This window comes from Leguminivora glycinivorella, chromosome 12 (genome assembly GCF_023078275.1).
Source record: "Leguminivora glycinivorella isolate SPB_JAAS2020 chromosome 12, LegGlyc_1.1, whole genome shotgun sequence".
Taxonomy (NCBI): domain Eukaryota; kingdom Metazoa; phylum Arthropoda; class Insecta; order Lepidoptera; family Tortricidae; genus Leguminivora; species Leguminivora glycinivorella.
Genome location: NC_062982.1, coordinates 6017722 through 6039194, shown reverse-complemented (window position 1 = coordinate 6039194; position 21473 = coordinate 6017722). Strand labels below are relative to the sequence as shown.

Below are 21473 nucleotides of genomic sequence, written 5' to 3'. Positions count from 1 at the left end.
TACGCAAGTGGTATTTAGATATCTATTGATCAAGTCCAGCACATCATAATCTTCATGCCAAGGTAAAGTTACCTATATATTTTACATACCTACATAGGTCATTCACCCTGTCGTCCGATGAATGACATCAAATCTTTCCATTTCATTTTGACACGCGAAATAAAAACTAAACACAAATTCATAGAACTTATTTTCGATATTAAAAAATGCGAGATACGAAGTTTTTGAATACAATTTGAACTCATATAATTTACAAGCTATATTTTAAGCATTTTTATGAACCCTATGATATTGTACTAAAAGTATGAATTCCCTTGAACCACTGATAATAAATCTGCTTATGAATAATTATTTCATTAACATTTCAGAATAGGCCAGTTTTAATAGTATTTTATGCAACAGGCGTTTAAAGGAGGTCAAAAACGACGAGTGGCGTGGGTAACAATTTGAGGCGAAGCCGAAAATTGTTATTGAGACGACACGAGTATTTTTTGACTCAGTTAAACACCGTTGCATACAATACTTTTTCTACGACCATGCACTTAGTTTTTAATACTTAGTTTTCTTGAATAACTTTCGTGAAATTCACACTGCTTCCTGTATTTTGACGCAAAGGTTTGCACTGTCAGCTCAGCTGCTCAAAGCCTTTCTGCGCACTCGCGCAGTGTCGTTATAAGGCGTTGCCATGGTTACAGAGCCAAACAATGCGTTGTCAGTTTTTTCGATACTGCGCGCATGCGCGGAAAGCCGGCGGACGCTGGCTTTGGGGAATAGACCTTTATGTAGGGTTTTAAAGATCTATGCACGACCGTGTAAATGACGTATAACAGTTCGGGAGTAGAAAAAAACTATAAAATGACCACCCGTCATTTTAGTTTTACATCTTTCAACCGACATTCGATGTTCAAAAATCTGTTCTTGACATATTATAAGCATTTTCACTATTACTTCTAAGAGCAAGATACACTACACTGCGAGGTCTGCGAGTCATATTAAATCATGATCCGATTTTTAAAGTTCATGTGCCCTTCCGATATTTGGATATTCAGTTGTATAATTATTTTTATTACCTACTTACTTTGTACATATGCATGTATGTAATGTAATATGAAATAACATTTGGCTAACAGTTTTTTTGTTTGCACAGAGTACGAAAACAATACATCATCATTGTCTCATAATTGGAAATAGGTAACTTTAAAACCACGAAATTTATAACACTTTCAGTTATAGATAATATTTTTTTAAGATCGTGCGTACCTATAAGAAATAAATAAATAAATATTGGGGGACACCTTACACAGATCAACCTAGCCCCAAACTAAGCAAAGCTTGTACTATGGGTGCTAGGCGACGATATACTGACTTATACATACTTATAGATAAATGCAATGTACAATATGTACTTATATACATAGAATACATCCATGACTCAGGAACAAATATCTGTGCCTATCATATCATATCGCAGTGATCAATAAAAATGGAGCCGGCTGGTGTACTCGTTGTCGGAGCTGTTAGTTTAATAGTTATTTGTTATACAAGGGGGCAAAGTTGTATTTTAACGCCGAGTGTGAAATTGAAAAACGAGCAAGTGAAAGGATTCTATAGTTGAACCACGAGCGAAGCAAGTGGTTCGAGAATAGAATTCTTAACTTGCGAGTTTTTTAACACACGAGAAGTAAAATACATTTACACCCGAGTGTAACACAAAAATTTTCCCCTCACTATAGCGAGGAAACTACAACGCAAAAAATGCGTTTATCACTGCTTCCAGTAGTTCCACAGGTGGTAAATCATCTTTATTACTAGATTCACCTATAATTTTAGAACAAAACGGGACTTAATCGCGTAAACACTTACATTTATATTAGGCCCGACGTTTCGAACATCACATTATGTTCGTGGTCACGGGTAGACTGTAATGTAAGTGTTTACGCGATTAAGTCCCGTTTTGTTCTAAAATTATGAGTGCAAATCGTGTTAGTCTAAATCAATATATAGATTCACCTACTTTTATAAATTTTAAAGCAGTTAATTTGACTTTATTCAAGGTCAAATTACTTTACCCACTAGTGGATAAAATGCGTTTTTACCCGCTGGTATTAAAGGACAAAACACGTGTTTCCGAGCTAGTGAGGGGAAAAATTATTTGTTCTCATTACACAAATAAATGCCCTTACCGGGATTCGAACCCGGGATCGCGGCTTAGCAGGCAGGGTCACTACGCGCTAGGCCAGACCGGTCGTCAAAAAAGAATATTAAGAGATTTTATGATATACCTCCCTACATGATGAGCAGTAAGAGTTTTCTCTACCAAGATAGATATAGATATAGATAGATATTAGATAGATATTATATAGGACATTATTAGGAGATAATATTAGTAAGTTTTTATCTCGTCTCCTAGACTTCACTTGACAACAGTCATCAAAAAACCTACTCTAAATTCTCATCCCGCATTTGAACGTTGAGCGTCGACCATTGCTCCCATACATTTCCCATTCAGATCAAGTTTCTATTAGAAAAACATATTTCGCACTTGTTTTGTATGAATAATACATGGCTAGATGACACGGTGGAATAACAATGATTTAACTGACTAGTGGGCATAGGACTTTATTGCCTTAAGTGCTTAGACAAGATGACCATCTTTGTAACAATAACTATTCGTTTTACAAGGGGCAAAGACGGCAAAGTTGCTGTTTCAAAAAAATCTGTGTGCGTAGCCAAATGCACAAACGTTCACGAAACGCTCACGATAATATTATTATCGTGAGCGTTTGTGCATTCGGATATTATCTCTTTCGTAGCTATCTATCTCTATCGCTGTTGAATACCTATTGGTGCGACAGAGCCAGACTACATTTCTGCGGCGTTTCGGTGGCGTTTCGCGTCGCAGAAATACCATTCAGCTACGGGGTCTGGAATATAGAGCGAAGGCTTTTTTTTTTATACTACGTCGATGGCAAACAAGCATACGGCCCACCTGATGTAAAGCGGTCACCGTAACCTATGGACGCCTGTAACTCAAACAGTGTCACATGCGCATTGCCACCCCATTAGAAACTTGTACATTCCTTTTTGCTCTGTTAAGTACACAGCAAAAAGGTGTGTACAAGTTCCAAGGAGGGTTCGGGTTGCCGACGACTCAAAGGACAATAGACGGAACAAGTTAGTTCCGTAAGTCCTCCCGTCATCAGCACACCGCACCTTCGTTGAGCTCTGGCAGCCTTACTCACCGGCAGGAACACAACACTATGAGTAGGGTCTAGTGCTATTTGGCTGCGGTCTTCTGTAAGGCAGAGGTACTACCCCAGTTGGGCTCTGCTCTAGATTCGAGCGAGACGATATCCGCTGTGCTGTGCCCTACCACACAAAGCGGAATATCATTCGCTATGCCCTACCTCCTACCAACAAAATTTGTCACCAAAATTTGTCAAAGGCTAAACAAAATTTGTCACCACGAAGCACAAAATCAAGTTAAGATGTGTATAAAATGTGTTGTAGGAAGGGCACTAGCTGATACTGCTCATTAGTGCTCAATGTCACAGTATAATAAAGAGTACTATCTTATAGTGCTCATAGATATTGGCATCGTTTTTAAGACTTTTACAGTATCAGAATTTAAATATTAAACTGTCCCTAAAAATGTCATTAACTACAAAATTTAACTCTACCCGTCTTAAACGGTTTGCTTCTGTGCTTTCATAAAAATATTTGCGCGTCGCCACCAAAGGACTTATCATCATAGGAAAACTGCGGCGCTTACGTCCTTTAGTTCTAAGCATATTACATTGCACTGTGCGCTCACGCACCCACAAAAGCATACTAAGTAACGATAGTGTAGTAATATCAAGCATCATATGAATTACTTTTTAGGGTTCCTTATATATATAGCTTGGTAATAAAGATTGATATCAAATAAATCACAAGTCCATCAAGCCAATTTAGACGAGAACCTGATATAATAACCTAACCACAAAATTAAAATTTTGTAAAAACCCCCGACCGCGACATAGTTGACCGATTTTCATGAAATGGTTAAGAACACTCCCGACTAACTCAGCTTTCAGACAAAAAAAAACTAAATCTATCGGTTCATTCGTTCGGGAGCTACGATGCCACAGACAGACACACACACAGACAGACAGACAGACAGACAGACAAACGCCCCGTCGTTTTTGCGTCGGGGGTTAAACACACAATTTTCACGGAACCCAAATGGCCTTAGGGCATTCACTGTCCATTTTTTAAATATTTATAGCCTATTGTAGTCGGTTCGCTTACGGCCTATTATTTTGGGGACGCGCGGTGAATCCCAAACTGTCGCGCGGGGTCAATGACACCTTGTGATGTCATAACCAATAAGTTGATGAAAATAAATTCTACAATATATGATTCTCGTAACTGCATGAGCATTTCTTTTTTTTTTGCCACTGTTATGAAATGTGATATTTTTGAAAAAAATTATGCTATTTCTACTCAGAATCACTAGCTTCTTCAATCCTAGTTGTTAAAAAATTGTTCCATACGATTTTTTCCTATTTTGTTACCATTTTCAGTACATTGTGGGGTAAAAAAAGAGGAAAGTAACAAAAATGTATGGAAATTCTGGGACACTTTTTCTCTCCCAGTGATATTGAAAGTACTCGTGATTCTGAGTAAAATTGACCTAAAATTCCCAAAAAAAAAAACAAATTAAAAAAAAATGCTCAACTTACATATTTAAACTAAAAGTAAACATACAGTTAACTAAATATTTTGGCTCTGTGGTCCAAAGTGAATCTTGGCCTCCGAAATTAGAGTTCGCCACCTGTCCCGATCCTGCGTAGCCTCCTGGGACTATTTCACCAGTGGCATTGACACTTAACACTGATAATTCTGGGTCTGTTTCCGGGTTGATAAGTAACATTACTCAGCGCTTCACGTCTATATTTCTCTGTTGAACAGGGTCTCTGTTGAATGAACGGTGAAGTATCACTGTCAGGCGACAATTGTCACTATTGTGCGGCACAATAGTGACAATTCTAGCCCGACAGTGATATTGTGCCAGTCACTAACGCTGTGGCTTGCGTGGACGACGTCGCGCGATGATCGCGCGACGGCGATGCGACGCATACGAAATCAAACCTTATCGATATGGAAGTAGACGATGCGATGGCGACGGTCGCGCGACCGTCGCCCACGCTGACTCAGATCCGCCGATACCTGGGCCATACAACTATATAAGTACCTGATTTATAACTTAACCACATAATTAAAATTTTGAAAAAACCCCCGGCACCATGGACCGATTTTCATGAAACATGGCTAAGAACACTCCCGACTAACTCAGCTTTCAAACAAAAAATAAATAAATGTAAATCGGTTTATCCATTCGGGAGATACGATGCCACAGACAGACACACATACAGACAGACAGACAGACCTACAGAAAGACAGATAGACAGACAGACAAACAGACAAACAGACAGACAGACACGTCAAACTTATAACACCCCGTCGTTTTTGCGACGGGGGTTAAAAATGACCTAAGGCATTTGCTGGTTGTAAGCAGTGCGAAGAAGCGCTTCGCGATTTCTGCTAAAAAGGTGTACAGATCTGATATGGACCCCATATGGACGGAGTTTTAAACATCATTCCACGACCATTTCCATCACGAGACTCTCCAGAGATGTTACAACGCGTTGCCGACTCTTTAGAAATCAGCAGAAGGTAGGCAACAACAAGTTGGTAGCTCGACAACGCTGGTCGTTCACATATACACAGACATGGAAGTAATACGCGTGCATTGCGCAATAGCCCAATAGGAGCGTCCGGCTACAAGTGTATGTGGTGTGGGTTCAAGAACGTGACAGGCGTATTCAATATAAATCAGCATGTCCAATCTCCTTCATTCGTATATCTGTGGCCTTTTCTTTCTCAAGAGACAACTCAAAAGCTTTTTAGCCGTGTAGAATGCGAGGTGCGATGCCATAAACTCGGTTTACATACAACGGTGTGTTGAGAATGGGCATACTCGTATGGTTTGTTAAGTTATATAAATTTTCATTACAGTTAGAGATTTCTAGCGGGAGATATACCGTTTGTACGGATGACAAGCCTGTACTACCAGTATAATAGCGGATGAATCAACGCGTATCAAGTCACCATCATCATCATTTCAGCCGTTAATCGCTTACTGCTGAGCCATAGGTCTCCCTTCGTGTACGCCACTTATCCCAGTCCTGGGCTAGTCTCGTCCAGTAGGCCTAGCACATGATGGCCGCGAGAGTATGTCGCCGCGAGATAGATGACACCTCTTCTTCTAACTGTATTAATGACATAAGGACGGGTAGTCTGTCTCGCGGCGACATACTCTCGCGGCCATCATGTACTAGGCCTACAGAGGTGCCCCGCAGTTTTTCGAATGTCGTCCACCCAACGAACCAACGGATGTCAGGTGCTTCTTACATTCGACAGCGGCCATGCAACTTTCTGTATTTTCGGGGTTATAAGTATTCACCCTGATTTTTTTTTACATAGAATAAGATTTTAAGTACCTTTACTTACCCTAAGTATAGTGCCTAAGCCGTTCTTGGTACCTACCTAACTGGCGGTAATTTATTACTGCGTACGGCACATCGCTAACAGTATGTCATCCTAGATATCTGTGTGTCACTAATTTTAACTAGGCACTAAGTTGTGAACGGTCCGATTCTACGCGCGAATGGTGTCCATACAAATTGTTTGTATGTATGGAAGTTTAATCTTTGTCTGGGTTTAGGAAGTGTGTTTAGGAAGCTAATATTGTACACGCAAGACATTAGGTACAAATTATGTGGGCAATTTTGTGTAAAATGTAAGTATGTGTTTCTTTGCATGTTTATCTAATCTTTTTCAATTGAATTGAGCTAATGTTAAAATTTGATTTGTACGGCTTCCGCCAGTTGATACTGGCATGTTTAATAACGTGTCCATGAAACGCTGGGGCCATGGGGGCCAAGCGAGCGTACTTACAAGATCTAGCGGCGCTACTGATGTGCCAACAAAAGGTTCCAAAATTCTGAAATTTTCACATAGGAAAACTTTGGAAACTTTCCATAGTTTATACGGACAATTGTATGGGTGGAAATTTTCCATTTCAATAACTTTAATTTCCCTGTGTTTTTCGTGAAATTTTCGTGAATTTTTCAAGAAATTAAAGATTTTTGAAAAGTTTCCGCTACTTAAGCGAAGTTAAGCGGCGCGCCTATTTGATGCCATGAGTGACAGGCTGTGGCTAATATTTTGCTCAATGGATTAGCATTGCCATCCGACGTGGCAAAGCGGCAATTTGCCACACTGCGCTGCCCATCAGTGACAGCAACTTAGGCGAAGTTTTTCAGTTTATATCTTCATTTGTATATCAACCTTATAGCAGAATGGATGTACCTGAGTTTGTAGTTAAGCGATTCACAAGATTTTTAGCTCGAGCATAAAATGCAACGGAAATAACTTCGACCCACCCACGATGTAAAAGCCACAAAACTATTTAAATATATTTCCAACACGTTTGGGAATAAAATTAGAATTGTATGCATTCGATTAGCCCACAAATTCTGATTACCACCGTTATTCGTCTGGAGAATAGTCATTAAAAAATGGATGGACCTTATTCAGTTTCTTACTAAATATTACCAATGTGATATTTACAAATTTTGATGATATTGACAATCCTAAAAATCGAAAATAATAAGGGGAGTTTAGGAATGTGTATTAGTAGTATTTCTTTTAAAAAAATTTGGCAAAAGGAACCCTTAAAGTCCCGCCTCAAGGGTTCAGCCAGTCCATCCGTCACTTTGATATTAAATCTAAAAAAATCTCAAATTTTGAATCTAATTGTGGAGCCTTTTAATAGGCAAATTCAATTATAATTACCTACGTAGGCCTCGAGCTATTCAAACCCATTAAAGGGTAAGTAATATTTTAATTGTCACTTATTAAATCATTTAATCAATCATTATAACATAAAAATCCTAAGTCTGTAAATGTAAAATTAGAAAAATACTTTCGTTTCTTTTAAGATTAGAATTATCTGTCAAACGGGTAAACAAAGAAGCAGTGCTCGTAGACCTTCCTTCTTCGATTTCGGCCGATACCACTGATTTCTTGGAACTTATGTACATAGTATTATAAGTTATAAGTTCCAAGAAATCAGTGGTATCGGCCAAAATCGAAGAAGGAAGGTCTATGACCACTGCTTCTTTGTTTACCCGTTTGACAGATAATTCTAATCTTAAAAGAAACGAAGTATAAGTGCACTTTTAAATTATAATTATTGACATGTAAAGTTAGTGCCAAATGACCCTCTTTCGATATCGCTTATTGAAATACCAAATTAGAAACGTCAAACGATATAATAAATTGCAATTATTGCACACACTGTCAATAATATCTGCGAGTCTGTCAATATTTTACCATATTCATATGATTAACTGTCACAGTTATAACGTTGACCTCGAGGCAAATTCGACTTCTTTTAGTAACAAATCGTGATATTACTACCATTGAAAGTTTGTTTATAGCATGACACGTTATCCTTCTGCGGATTTAGGTTCTTTTGTGATTACAGAAGTCATATAGAAGAAGAAAACTCTGCGTAGTGTAAACTACAAAAAAAAACTTTAAGTGTAGTCCCTCAAAAAATGCTCCATTCAAGAGTCACGGTCAAAGCTTTCTCTGGAACTAGGAACAACGAGCTGCAAAATTGCATGAACATAATTATTTCCTATTCTATCATAATTATGGATGTCATCACAAGGGCCATGGGTGAAGATGACCGCTTCTAATCAGAACGGTCATTAGCTCATGTCAGGTTGATGGACAATCAGTACTTAATTCTAAAAGCCAGTGTCACCAGTGCAATATTAAAATGTGGAAGTGTGCTTAGAAATTTCATCGCTGTTATAACTATGAATAATTTATGCTGGTTTTTAGTCTAGCCTAGAACGGGTCTATAAAAAATAATATGAATGAGACTAGACCAAGACCGGGTTGACTACAAGAATCACTCATCAAGGACCATAATTCGTCACTACTTTAAAAAATCTCGTATCTCACGCTGCTCCTCAAAGTTAAAACGCAGTAAGTCTATATGCATTCCATACATACTTACTACAATTTTCTTTTCATTGACAGACGTAGATACAAGTTTTTTTAAAAGTAGTGACGATATAACATGGGACAGACAAAGCCCATACAAAAAAGCGTACCCTTGAAATGTATCGGCGTTTTTAGGCTTAAAACTAGATGATGGCCCTGTTTCGCAGCCTGGAAGTGGCCAAAATCACATTTTCCCCAAATATGTTTGCTTCTTTTTATTTTTCATAAGAACAATTGACATGTATATTTTAATATCATGAGAACACGTCAATACACATTAAAAAAAAAAATTGTAGGCATCATCAGTGCAGTTAATGAGGTAAGTAAGTACGATTCTTAGTATGGAGATTGTAAATCCTATATAAATCGTCTTTGGTCCTAACACTTCTTATGATTGGACCTACATCATTATAGCTAAAAATTCATCTTTGACACTGACACGAGCAAACAAGGGGTTGAAATGAAAAAAAAAATTGTGACATTGCAGTGACAGGTCGGCTCTCTAAACCTAGCAAGTGCATAACTTACATGCAAATATCAAAATCAAAATCCTAGTAAGTAACATTTTCAAGTCCAAAAACCTAGTAAGTGCATGCCATACTAGGTTTCTGAGTTTGTAAACGGAACATACTAGGTTTTTGAATATGGAATTGTCCCATACTAGGTTTTAAATTTTAAAAATTGCCGAAGGGTTGAACAAGGAATTCAAATATAACAATAAATAAAACATAGCAAGTCAGTAATGAGTGAAGTTTGAATTCAAACGGTCGCCGTTCCCGCGCCCCCGCCCGCGTTTGTTCCGTTCGGGATCCGAATTTAGGGAATGAGTTTCAACCTGAAGTTTCTAGTTTGTCGTACTTTGCGCTGCTGCGCGGACGCATGATGAATAAAAGTGATCGATGGAGACGAATTTTAGCAGCTGCTTCTAGATAGTCATTCTCATTATGTTCGTTGTTTTAGCCCGTGATATTATATTTATTTAATATTGTGTGTGGCGATCGCAAAAGTGTTTGTGGTGCTGAATTGTTGTTTTTTATTTGTGATGTTTTAATGGGGCTTGAATCGAGGTATTAACATTCGGAATGCTTTTTAACATTATTTTTGCGATCTATTTTACGTAGGTACCTACTTAACCTACTTATATATATTTGACGATGGGAGCAACTTAAAATAGTTCTAAAAATTTTATTATGCCTTTCCAATCTACCTAAAGGAGTAACTGCCAGTAGTACCTAGTGCTTGTAACAGGTTGTTGATGAGCAGTATATGGCGTGTGTTACATATGAAACTATCGTGTTAAAAAAAAGACACTAGTTGCAAAATTAGTGCCTTTAATGCCAGAAACAAGGCGTGATTTTTGGAGTCGCTTGCCAATTAATGACCTTTTGGATGATCTTTAACTGGAGGCGAATAGGCTACTAGACTCATATCTAATTTGGCACAATAAATAATTGTCTTCTGTAATATTTTAGGTACCTATTAAATGTGTACGATGTCTACGTAATTTTAATTCAAAAATGTGAATAATTTTTTTTTTTGGCCACCGCAAACTCTGTCGGCCGTGTAGTGACCTCATAGAATTCATGTCATATCAATCGCTGACATTACATAATACCTTTATGCCTCGTACTTAAATTGTCAGAAAGTGTTGTTTTCGCACTGAATGACTTCATTCACAGAAAATTTATAGATGACATGGCTGATGTTGTTGTTGCCTGAAATATTACGTAAACGTATTCTTTAAAAATATTTTTTGCGGTTTATAAGCCATAATAAAATATAGTGATATTTTTTTCCGTTAATTGGATAGTAAGTAATGCTATAAGACAAACTATAAAAAGGGTCAAGTAGCCTATTGTTTACCCGATGACTGATTTTTGTTTTATGCATAAAATGTAATTAATTGTCTAATAATGTTGCCTTTTGTTATTATGATCCCATCAAACAAATATTATAATGTGATCAGGGGGGCGATTTTTGAATCTCACACACGGGAATTGTCACTAAAATACCGGTTGAAAACGGTGACTTGCTTATTATTTTTAGTGACAATTTTCTGAACTCAAACGCGTGAGACTCAAAAATCGGTCCCCAGACACGAAACGACATTTTGATATTTGCTAGTCCCTTTTCGGTGAAGGAAAAAACGTGAGGAAACCGGACCAAGTCCAATAAGGCCTACTTACCCTTCGGGTTGGAAGGTAAGATGGCAGCCGCATTTGTAAAAACTAGTTCCTACGCCAAATCTTGCGATTAGTTGTCAAAGTGGACCCCAGGCTCTCATGAGCCGTGGCAAATTCCGTGGCAAATGCCGGGATAATGCGAAAATTAACCATTTAAAATACTTAGTAAGACCACTTGCTAGGTTTTTGTTTTGTAATTGACGAAACAATACTACTATTTTTTTGTAATTAATTGTTAGTAAGGCACATAAAAGTTCTAAATAGACACATACATTTAGTTTCAACAGTTTGTCTTGTAAAGCAAGTTATACTTCTCTAAATAAAACCAAGTCTTGTGAGAAAAAGGTCTTTGGTACTAATTTTTTTTAACAAAATCTTTGTTTGCCTCTCCTGTAAAATTTCGGTAAATGCACTTGCTAGGGTTTGATTTTGGACAGCCGAGGTTGTTAGTGTTGCCAGCCTCTCACCTACGCCACAATTAGGAGGCACACTCAAAGGTTATGACAGATGGCGCCACCTCATTAGTCCATTGCACAGATACCCACGGGAAGGAAAGGTTTGGTGAAATTCTTAATCCGTCTCCACACAGGCAACACACTTATAACAAGATCTCATTTTTAGAATGCCTTCAGATAAAATCTGCATTATACGCAATAAGGTTATTTAAAGAATTGAGATGCATTTTTTACAAATGAGGTTATTTTCAAAGTGTGAATTGGTAACGGTATGAGATAATTTAGGGGCCAGCAATTCATTTGGCAGTCCCCAGCAGCGATACATGTCTTTATTTATTTGGGGCATTTGGGCTGTTCTGCAACAAACATCGTCCGTTTCGTTTTTAGGTACGAGTATCTGGGTAGGTAAAAAAATTAACAATGACTGACACACAAAACAACAATCGTAATTGGATTCTTAATCCTTGTCCAGAAAGTGTGTTAAAAATGTACTATTTTGATATACTTACATTTCATTATTTTTCTGATTTGTTTTGCCCTATTATTAATTAAAACATATTTTTATTTTGAAAATTACGGTCACAACTGGACTAGCTCAGAACCGGGAGAAGTTGCGTACTTGAAGAGAGGCTCAGCAGAAGGCAAATAAGGCAATAAAGGGCTGATACAATGATGATGATGATGTTTATTCTGTTGCTGTTAAACCTATACGAAAAAATTTAGTAAAAATGAGATTAGTTTTATAAAGTACCGTTGATGTCACATCCATGTTACATGCCAGCCAGTCTTAGAGGAATTTAATTAAATAAATAAATATATATAAATAAATATTGGGGACATCTTACACAGATCAACCAATCGGATCACAATTGGGACCTTTCTTTAGATAATTACTTACTTAGTCTGTACCTACTACTTGTGCAAAGTACCTACGCCAGGGGCCCGTTTCTCGAAAGGTACAAGCCTTGTATTACAAGTGTGTTTTCATGACAACCCATACGATTTGACAGTTCGCGCACTTGTAATACCTTTCGAGAAACGGGCCCCAGGACTTACGAACCAGAAATTTGCAGAATGCCCCCTCATTGTATGAAGTGCGTGTGCCGTATGAGCGGTATCACGAACTCCATGTTCGTCAAACTTGACACGTCGTCATTACTCGGGTACATTCGGTCACCTCATTCCAATAGGGCGTAAGCGCCTAACAAATTACACACACATAAGACTTTTACTTCCAAGCGGTTACACGTGTCGTGAGCCCTGGTTTTGGTACATTGTTAGGGTTTGAAGTACATGGACTTAGTAGATTTTGATTTAAGGTTGAAAATATATTGGTGGTTGTCGAAATGTCAGTTGATGCATATCTCAATATCTGCAGATAGACATGATATAATTGTTTGGTCTAGTTTAGCAGAAGCAGTAGGTATTGCTGCACCTAAGTGCCTATGGTAAAGTCTAATAAGATTGGCAGTAGCTCATGCTTGGCCTTCCTAAAGCAAAAACTGTCATAGGTTTGTTGTACATTAGGTATCTACCTATTGGAATATCCTATAGTTATTTGACCAAATCCATGGTATATTCATATTTGTGCTCGTGCCTACGAGACATTATGAATGCACTATAAATTTCGCCATGCAGTTTTGCAGCTTGCTATATGTCTCTAAACTCTATAAATGTACCTATGTTCGAAAATAATCAATCAGAGGATGTACCCAGCCGGCGTATTATGGTTTTGTCACTTATCGTTTATCAGTTATCCACTTGACATCTGACAAAACGATAACTGATAAAATTCGATATAAAAGTCATGAGGATAACGTATAAATGACTAATGATAAAACGACATATTTAAAGTTTTTTAAAAATACGTTTTAAACATAACCAATAAGGTGTATTTTGAAAAATAGATGATTAATCACATTTTATCACTTATCTTCAATTGACACTCAAAGTCAAAAATCATCCATTGTTAGAATGTTTGAAAAAGAAATCCTAAAACCGTTGCATTAAAGCATATTTTAACAAATACTTTACTAATGACAAATTATCACTTATCACCACTTTATCCACGTGTGACTTTGATAGTTACTAAAAAGTATTAAAGATTTTTAAGTAATTGGTAAAATAAACTCCAAGGAAGCTGAAATAAGACGTTATTTAGTGTAACAAATAAACATCCTCGTCAGTAATGACACCTTGTGTCGAATAGAAGAACCTAGATGACAGCCTATCAGCATCTTATCCACATGTTGTATTGACAGTTAATAAAAACTATTTAAGATTTTAAGTTGTTGAAAAATAAAGTCTATTGCGCTAGAATAAGACGTTTTTTAATAAAATGAATTAAGATTTTCGTCAGTAATGACATCTTGTGTCGGATAGAAGAACGGATTTAACAGTGAGTACGTAGAAGATAATGCTAGCTCTATATAGTCGTTTTTTAACGCTCGAAACTAAGTAAATGAAATAAAAAAACTGTTGTGACATAGCTCAATCATTAGGGCGCGAGTACACGGTGCCGCACCGCCGCTGCGCCTCCGCGTTATTTTAGGCCTGATTTAGACGGCGTGCGAACTCGCATGCGATTTTAGTTACATTGCGGGCATTGAGGGTACATACAATTTTTCACAGCCATCAAATACCGCAATGTAATAAAATTCATACGCGAGTTCTCGTATCATCTAAATGGGCCCTTAATACACTAGACGCGTAAAGCCCGCACTTCCGCCGCCGCCGCACCTCCGCACTATGTACAGTTGTACACACGAGAGGCGTAAAACCCGCGCGAAGGTGGCACCGTGTACTCGCGCCCTTATTTCAACAGCACGTCCGTATTAGTCCATTGCACAGATAAAAATTTCATACGTGAGATCAAAGATAATAGAATTTCAGTCTATGCGTGAGATATTTTTTTTCACTCTCATATAATAATTTATGAATGACAGTGACATGACTAGCTAGGCACTTGCAGAAGCGCCGCCTGGCGGGATAAAATGTCAGTGTGCCTCCTCATACTAGATGCTTAGTTACACTGCACTTGCACTGCACACATTTCCCTTTGTTACTTTCCATGACTAGGTATACACCTACAATCAAAACCTAGAGGGTTCACTTGCTTATTTATTATAACTTTATACTTACTTTAATGACGCTGCTTCACCGAATGTTAGAATAACGAGTAACGCCACAGGGTCTACCTTTACTTTGCCTTACAAAGACAAAACAAATGTCTTGCGGAGGAAGTGAATAAATAATTAAAAAGCCAGTAGGTTTAGGGACACTTTATTAATAACGAAAATAAAAATGATCCGATCGTGTTCGAGCTTAAGGTAAAAGTACTAGTCCCGACACGCTAATGCTCATTAAATGGCACCCTTCGGTAGGCTATATTCCCTCTAGTCTTACTGCGTAGTTTTACCAGTTGAACCACTGGGTTACCCATACCCATACGAGTACATGAAACGAAAAAGAAAAAACCGGCCAAGAGCGTGTCGGGCCACGCTCAGTGTAGGGTTCCGTAGTTTTCCGTATTTTTCTCAAAAAGTACTGAACCTATCAAGTTCAAAACAATTTTCCTAGAAAGTCTTTATAAAGTTCTACTTTTGTGATTTTTTTCATATTTTTTAAACATATGGTTCAAAAGTTAGAGGGGGGGGGACGCACTTTATTTTCTTTTAGGAGCGATTATTTCCGAGAATATTAATATTATCAAAAAACGATCTTAGTAAACCCTTATTCATTTTTAAATACCTATCCAACAATATATCACACGTTGGGGTTGGAATGAAAAAAAATAATTGCCCCCACTTTACATGTAGGGGGGGTACCCTAATAAAACATTTTTTTCCATTTTTTATTTTTGCACTTTGTTGGCGTGATTGATATACATATTGGTACCAAATTTCAGATTTCTAGTGCTAACGGTTACTGAGATTATCCGCGGACGGACGGACGGACGGACGGACGGACGGACGGACGGACGGACGGACGGACGGACGGACAGACAGACAGACATGGCGAAACTATAAGGGTTCCTAGTTGACTACGGAACCCTAAACCCCAGAGAACCCTGAACCCTGCTTTTCGGTGTACTGAACTATAAAGCCCCTGCATATCTCTGCATATCTCTTCAATAAACTATCTTGCATAAAACTCCGTGAACGACGTGAGTGTAAGATTCAACTGTTAACACCGCGTCATGCCACAGCCGCTTTCCGAGGCAGTTTCCGGTTTTCTGCATCGCGCTGCTGGAATGTGATCCCACCCCCATTGAGGAACCTGCAAAGTATTTACAGTTTCAAATTAAAGCTAAAACAGTATTTGCTCAATCACCAGCTTGACGAAGAATCCTGCGCACATGACACGAGTTGCCTATAGTCGATACTTTTTTCTACTTACCGTAATGTTTGTTCCTTCTGCTTGGGAGTCATGTCAGCAAAGCTTGTCGTGCCGTCCATGATAATATAGACAATTTATTAATCTTGTATGGTGCTATTTTGTAATTAATATTTATTTCTTCACACATTGTAAATTTCGTTCTGTATCTGTCATTTGTCATTTAGTTTGTGTAGCGACCGTTGGCGCTAGTAACATGCGAACGCTTAATGTCAAACCACCCTGTGTCCGACCGGACTATTGCAGGTTCGATTGCCACATCTATTATTATTATTGTCAATGTTTTATTTATAACTTTTGTATGCTGTATGTTTCGTTATTTTTGTATTTTGTTCTTTATGCCTTGTGTTTCTTTAGTTTTGTCTGTTGCCTTCCGTGATTTTTCTCACTTAATGGTCTCACCGGAAGACCAGCGCTGGAAGTCGCCAGCAATATGCTGAGGTGAGGCCGTTTCGTGGCACTTTATTCTCCTATGTCATTCATAAATATTGTTTATTGTCTGTGTGTGTTTACGAATAAAACTTTTCTATTCTATTCTATTCTAAAAAGAATACGAGTAAGTGTAAACACCACCGGCACTTCTTCATTGACAGTGCACCTCACCAACGTGCACTATATCGATCCGGTTCTCCACCATCTTGAAACCGAAAAGCTCATAAGAAATCATCCTCCTGGCTCTGAAATGTATCCAAAGCGGCCAGTTGGTATTTAGCTGAGCCGTCGCGCAGGTGGCTGCAATACTACATACACGATCGGACTTGAGCTTTGTAGAGCGTGGAGAGTAGATCGATATAGATTTCACCAGACAGTGGACAGTGGTCGGATCCCAGTGGAGCTGAGACCGAAACCGAGTTCCTGTTTGGGTCTGTTGTCAACAGAAGGTCACTTTCCTTGTTTCCGCTGTGCGATCGGTAGACACAGGCATACAATGCGTTCTCAGAGCCCAAGTAAACCATAATCCACAAAGCGGACCCGGTCTGTAGTAGTATTGAACCTATTTGAATAAATGCTTTTGACGTACGACATGACATGGTGTCAGGTGTGAAAATTTAAATAAAAATATAATTTTAATAATTATATTTAACGAGTGATGCTGTATTTCTAGCAAATAGATGCTAATATGGCACAAAATAATAGTGGTGTATATGCGGCCATTCAGCAACCAGAACCGTTACAGGAAGAAGGTAACACAGCGGTAAACTGGAGGGAGTGGAAATCGGCCTTCGATTATTTTTTAGTCGCATCGGGGCGCGACGAGGCTTCCTCCAAAGAGAAATGCGCGATATTTCTCCATGTTATAGGAAAGTTTGGCCGAGAGATACTACAAGAATTTGAAGTAGATGACAAGTCCGATTATGACAAGCTAGTAAAGGCTTTTACAGAACGCTTTGACCCAAAGAAGAACGTTAACTTTGAACGGCATACGTTTTTTGAGACTTATCAAATAAACGATTCCTTTGATAAATATTTGAGCGACTTAAAAATTAAAAGTAAAAGTTGCGAATTTAGTACTCTCAAAGATAGCCTACTTTTAACGCAGATAATAAGAGGCCTAAAGGACAGCCACATGCGTGAAAAATTACTGTCTAAGTCTTCATTAAATCTGGAACAGGCCGTAGTATATTGTCGCGCGGCTGAGCGAGCCAGCATGCAAGCAGCAGCGTGTCGGAGTGCAAACACAGAACAAGCCTCCCCTGCATTAGAAGAACTGGCGCGTGGACGCGGCGCTCCGGGAGGTAGAGGCTACGGCTTCGGGATGAGAATGCGTGGTGGTGGAATGAGAGGACGCGGAGGTCACGGCGGATTCACGCGCGCTACGTCTGCCGGCCGAGGCCGTCGCGAATCTGAGTGTGGCAAGTGCGGGGGATGGCACGCCGCTAATGACACTTGTCCAGCATATAATGTTACGTGTTTCAGGTGTGAGCGAGTTGGACATTTTGCTAAGACTTGCCGCGAGAGGTTGATAAGAGAGGTTGCGATTGATGGAAAAGACGGTGAGGAATATTCAAATAACGAGGGTGAGTTTTTACTTGAGAACATTTACATTAACGTGATGGACAGTGATGATTTACCATGGTTCGAAAACATTTTAATTAATAATGTGCCAGTAAAGTTTAAATTAGATTGCGGTGCTGACGCATCTGTAATGTCATTGAAGTGTTTTAAACAGGCGGGCTTTGACACACGTATAATGCGTAAAAATAATTCAGTGCTTAGAGAAATCAGTCATAATCGTCTGCCTGTTGTAGGATATTTCATGGCAGATATGAAATGCAAACTACATACCTGTGTGCATAAGGTGTATGTTCTAGACATGGAGTGTAATAATCTTTTGGGGCGGAAGGCATGCACTGACCTGCAACTCATTAAAAGAGTTGATGAATTGCATATAGATGACTCAATTTATGATGGTATAGGCTGCCTGCCTTCCGTTGTCAAAATTTCTATTGACGAAACAGTACCACCTGTCATTTCGGCTTCCAGGAGAATACCGTTGTGTCTACAACCTCGTCTGAAAAAAGAACTGGACGAAATGGTAAAGTTGAATATCATTAAACGTGAAGAGGGACCCACGGATTGGGTATCGCCTATAGTTATTGTGGAGAAACCAGACAAGAAGTTACGTATTTGCCTTGATCCTTTGCATTTGAATAAAGCTGTACGCAGAAGCCACTTTCAACTGCCAACACTGGATGAGGTCGCGAGTGAAATGGAGGGTGCCAAATACTTTTCTAAGCTTGATGCTTGTAAAGGGTTTTGGATGCTGAAGCTGGATGAGGCTAGTTCGAAGTTCTGCACATTTGCGACACCTTTCGGCAGATATCGCTTCCTCAGAATGCCCTTTGGAATAAATTGCGCGCCAGAAATATTTCACAATGAAATGGTCAAAATTTTTAAGACAGAAGGAGTAGCTGTCTATATTGATGACTTGATAGTGTTTGGTCGTACAAAAAGTGAACACGATGCGAGGTTGCAAGAAGTGTTCAATAGAGCCAAGATAAATGGTGTGAAATTCAATAAAGCGAAGTGTGTTTTCAACACCAAAGAAGTTCAATATCTCGGTCATATATTTAGTGCAGAAGGAATGCGTCCTGACCTAAAGCGAGTTAAAGCAATAAGTGACATGCCTGCACCTTTAAACAGAAAAGAGCTAGAACGATTCTTGGGCGTAACAAACTACTTATCTCGCTTTATTCCAAATTATTCAAACGTCGCTGCTCCACTACGTGATTTATTGAAAAAAGATTGTGAGTTCCAATGGAGTTCGGAACATAAACGAATTTTCGATGAGATGAAGAATAAAATTTGCTCTGCACCAGTACTCAGATTTTATTCTCCAGGCGATGAAGTGACAGTCTCAGTTGATGCGAGTTCGCGTGGTCTGGGGGCTGTTTTATTACAACAAGGGCGGCCTGTAGCCTACGCAGCGCGAACACTCACGCCAGCCGAATCGCGTTGGGCTCAGATTGAGAAGGAACTTCTGGCGATTGTGTTCGGGTGCACGCGTTTTCATCAGTACATTTACGGCCATAATAAAGTTAGTATTGAAACAGACCACAAACCCCTAGAGTCAATATTTAAAAAACCACTGAACAGTACCCCGGTTAGACTGCAGCGCATGCTAATGAAACTTCACGGCTATGATTTCCAAATTCATTACAAGCCCGGAAAGCTTTTGTACCTAGCGGATACGTTGTCTCGTGCTCCGTCAGAACGGGGTTCGAATGAAGACGTGCATGCAGATGTCACAATACACGTGAACAATTTAATTGAGTGTCTTAACGTGTCAAAAGATAAGATTAGTAAAATCAGAGAAGCGACTAACAAAGATGAAGTTTTGCAGCGCTTAAAAGATTATTACTTCAATGGGTGGCCAAATAATAAAAATAAAACTAATGTTATCACTGGGCCATATTGGACTTTTCAAAACGAGATTCACGTCATTGACGGAATAGTATTTCGGAATCAGCAAATCGTTATTCCCGAAATACTACGGAAAGAAATACTTTCCATCATACATGAAGGACATTTGGGAATAGAAAAGTGCAAACAGTGCTAAAGAGTTAGTTTGGTGGCCGGGCATGGGCGCTGACATAGAGCAGATGGTACAGCGCTGTGAGCTTTGCCAGCGACATCGTGCGGCGCAGCCTCGTGAGCCGTTGTGCCCCCATCCCGTGCCGAGCTTGCCATGGCAAGTGGTCGCTGCTGACCTTTTCGAGTTCCAACAAAAACATTATTTACTGGTCGTAGACTATTACTCGAAATTTATCGAAGTGGCGTCCTTGAATAGCTTAACAAGTGGAACTATAATTAATCAGCTGAAAAACTTTTTTGGGCGGTTTGGAATACCACAGAAGGTAGTGTCTGATAATGGCCCCCAATTTTCTGCGCAAGAATTTAGTAACTTTGCTGGACACTATGGATTCGAACATGTGACGAGTTCGCCGCTGTACGCTAGGTCTAACGGATTGGTTGAACGCAATGTACAAACGGTAAAAAAACTGTTTACCAAGGCACAAGAGGATCACACTGATTGGCAGTTGGCGTTGCTTAATTTCAGAAACACTCCAATATCTGGAGAGCAGTATTCGCCAGCACAGCTGTTGATGGGTCGCAGGCTCAGAACACGACTTCCAGGTACAGACGATAGCTTAAAACCGGAAACAGTAGATCATGCTACAATTAAAAAAATACGGCAACAAAAAACTACTAAAATCAAGGAATATTACGATCGTGGTACCAGGAGCCTTCCCCAGCTCAGACCAGATGAGTCCGTGCGCATGCGTGACAACAAAGTCTGGGTTCCCGCCAAAGTCGTAGGAGTTGCTCGCGGAGACCGTTCTTACTGGCTTACCACAGAAAACGGTCGAACATATCGGAGAAATCGAGCTCAAATCTTACAGCGGAACGAAGGTGCGTCTACAGCAACTCCCACTACAGTACCGATAGTCACTCAAAGGTATAGTGATCTAGATTTTGTTCTTACAGACTCAGACGAGGAGTACGAAGACGCAACACCTAAAAGTCCAGTTCCTAGATCACCCCAGGGTGAACGCGAACCAGGTGGTAGTGGTATCGTCACTAGAAGTGGAAGACAAGTTCGTCCGCCACAAAGATTTAGTTTTGACTAATTTTCGATTCAATGTGAATTATTTTTACTGACAGGAGATATATAATGTTATGTTGTATTTTGTATTTTACTAAGTATGAAAGAAGATGTTATGTTGTATTTTTTATAATGTTTGTATTTTCTTGTTTAATGTTGTTCTTGTACTTGTTACTTAATTCGTTATAAGAAGGAAGATGTAGTAGT

At 39.1% G+C, this 21473-nt stretch overlaps 1 protein-coding gene across 1 annotated transcript; it reads left to right on the top strand.

The window, feature by feature from the left end:
* The first annotated feature begins 17241 nt into the window (after nucleotides 1-17241).
* Nucleotides 17242-21473, top strand: LOC125231920. The gene is made up of 2 exons (XM_048137522.1): nucleotides 17242-18177; nucleotides 21149-21473. Exons 1-2 carry the CDS (start codon nucleotides 17280-17282, stop codon nucleotides 21289-21291), a joined length of 1041 nt encoding a protein of 346 aa, XP_047993479.1. The 5' UTR covers nucleotides 17242-17279; the 3' UTR covers nucleotides 21292-21473.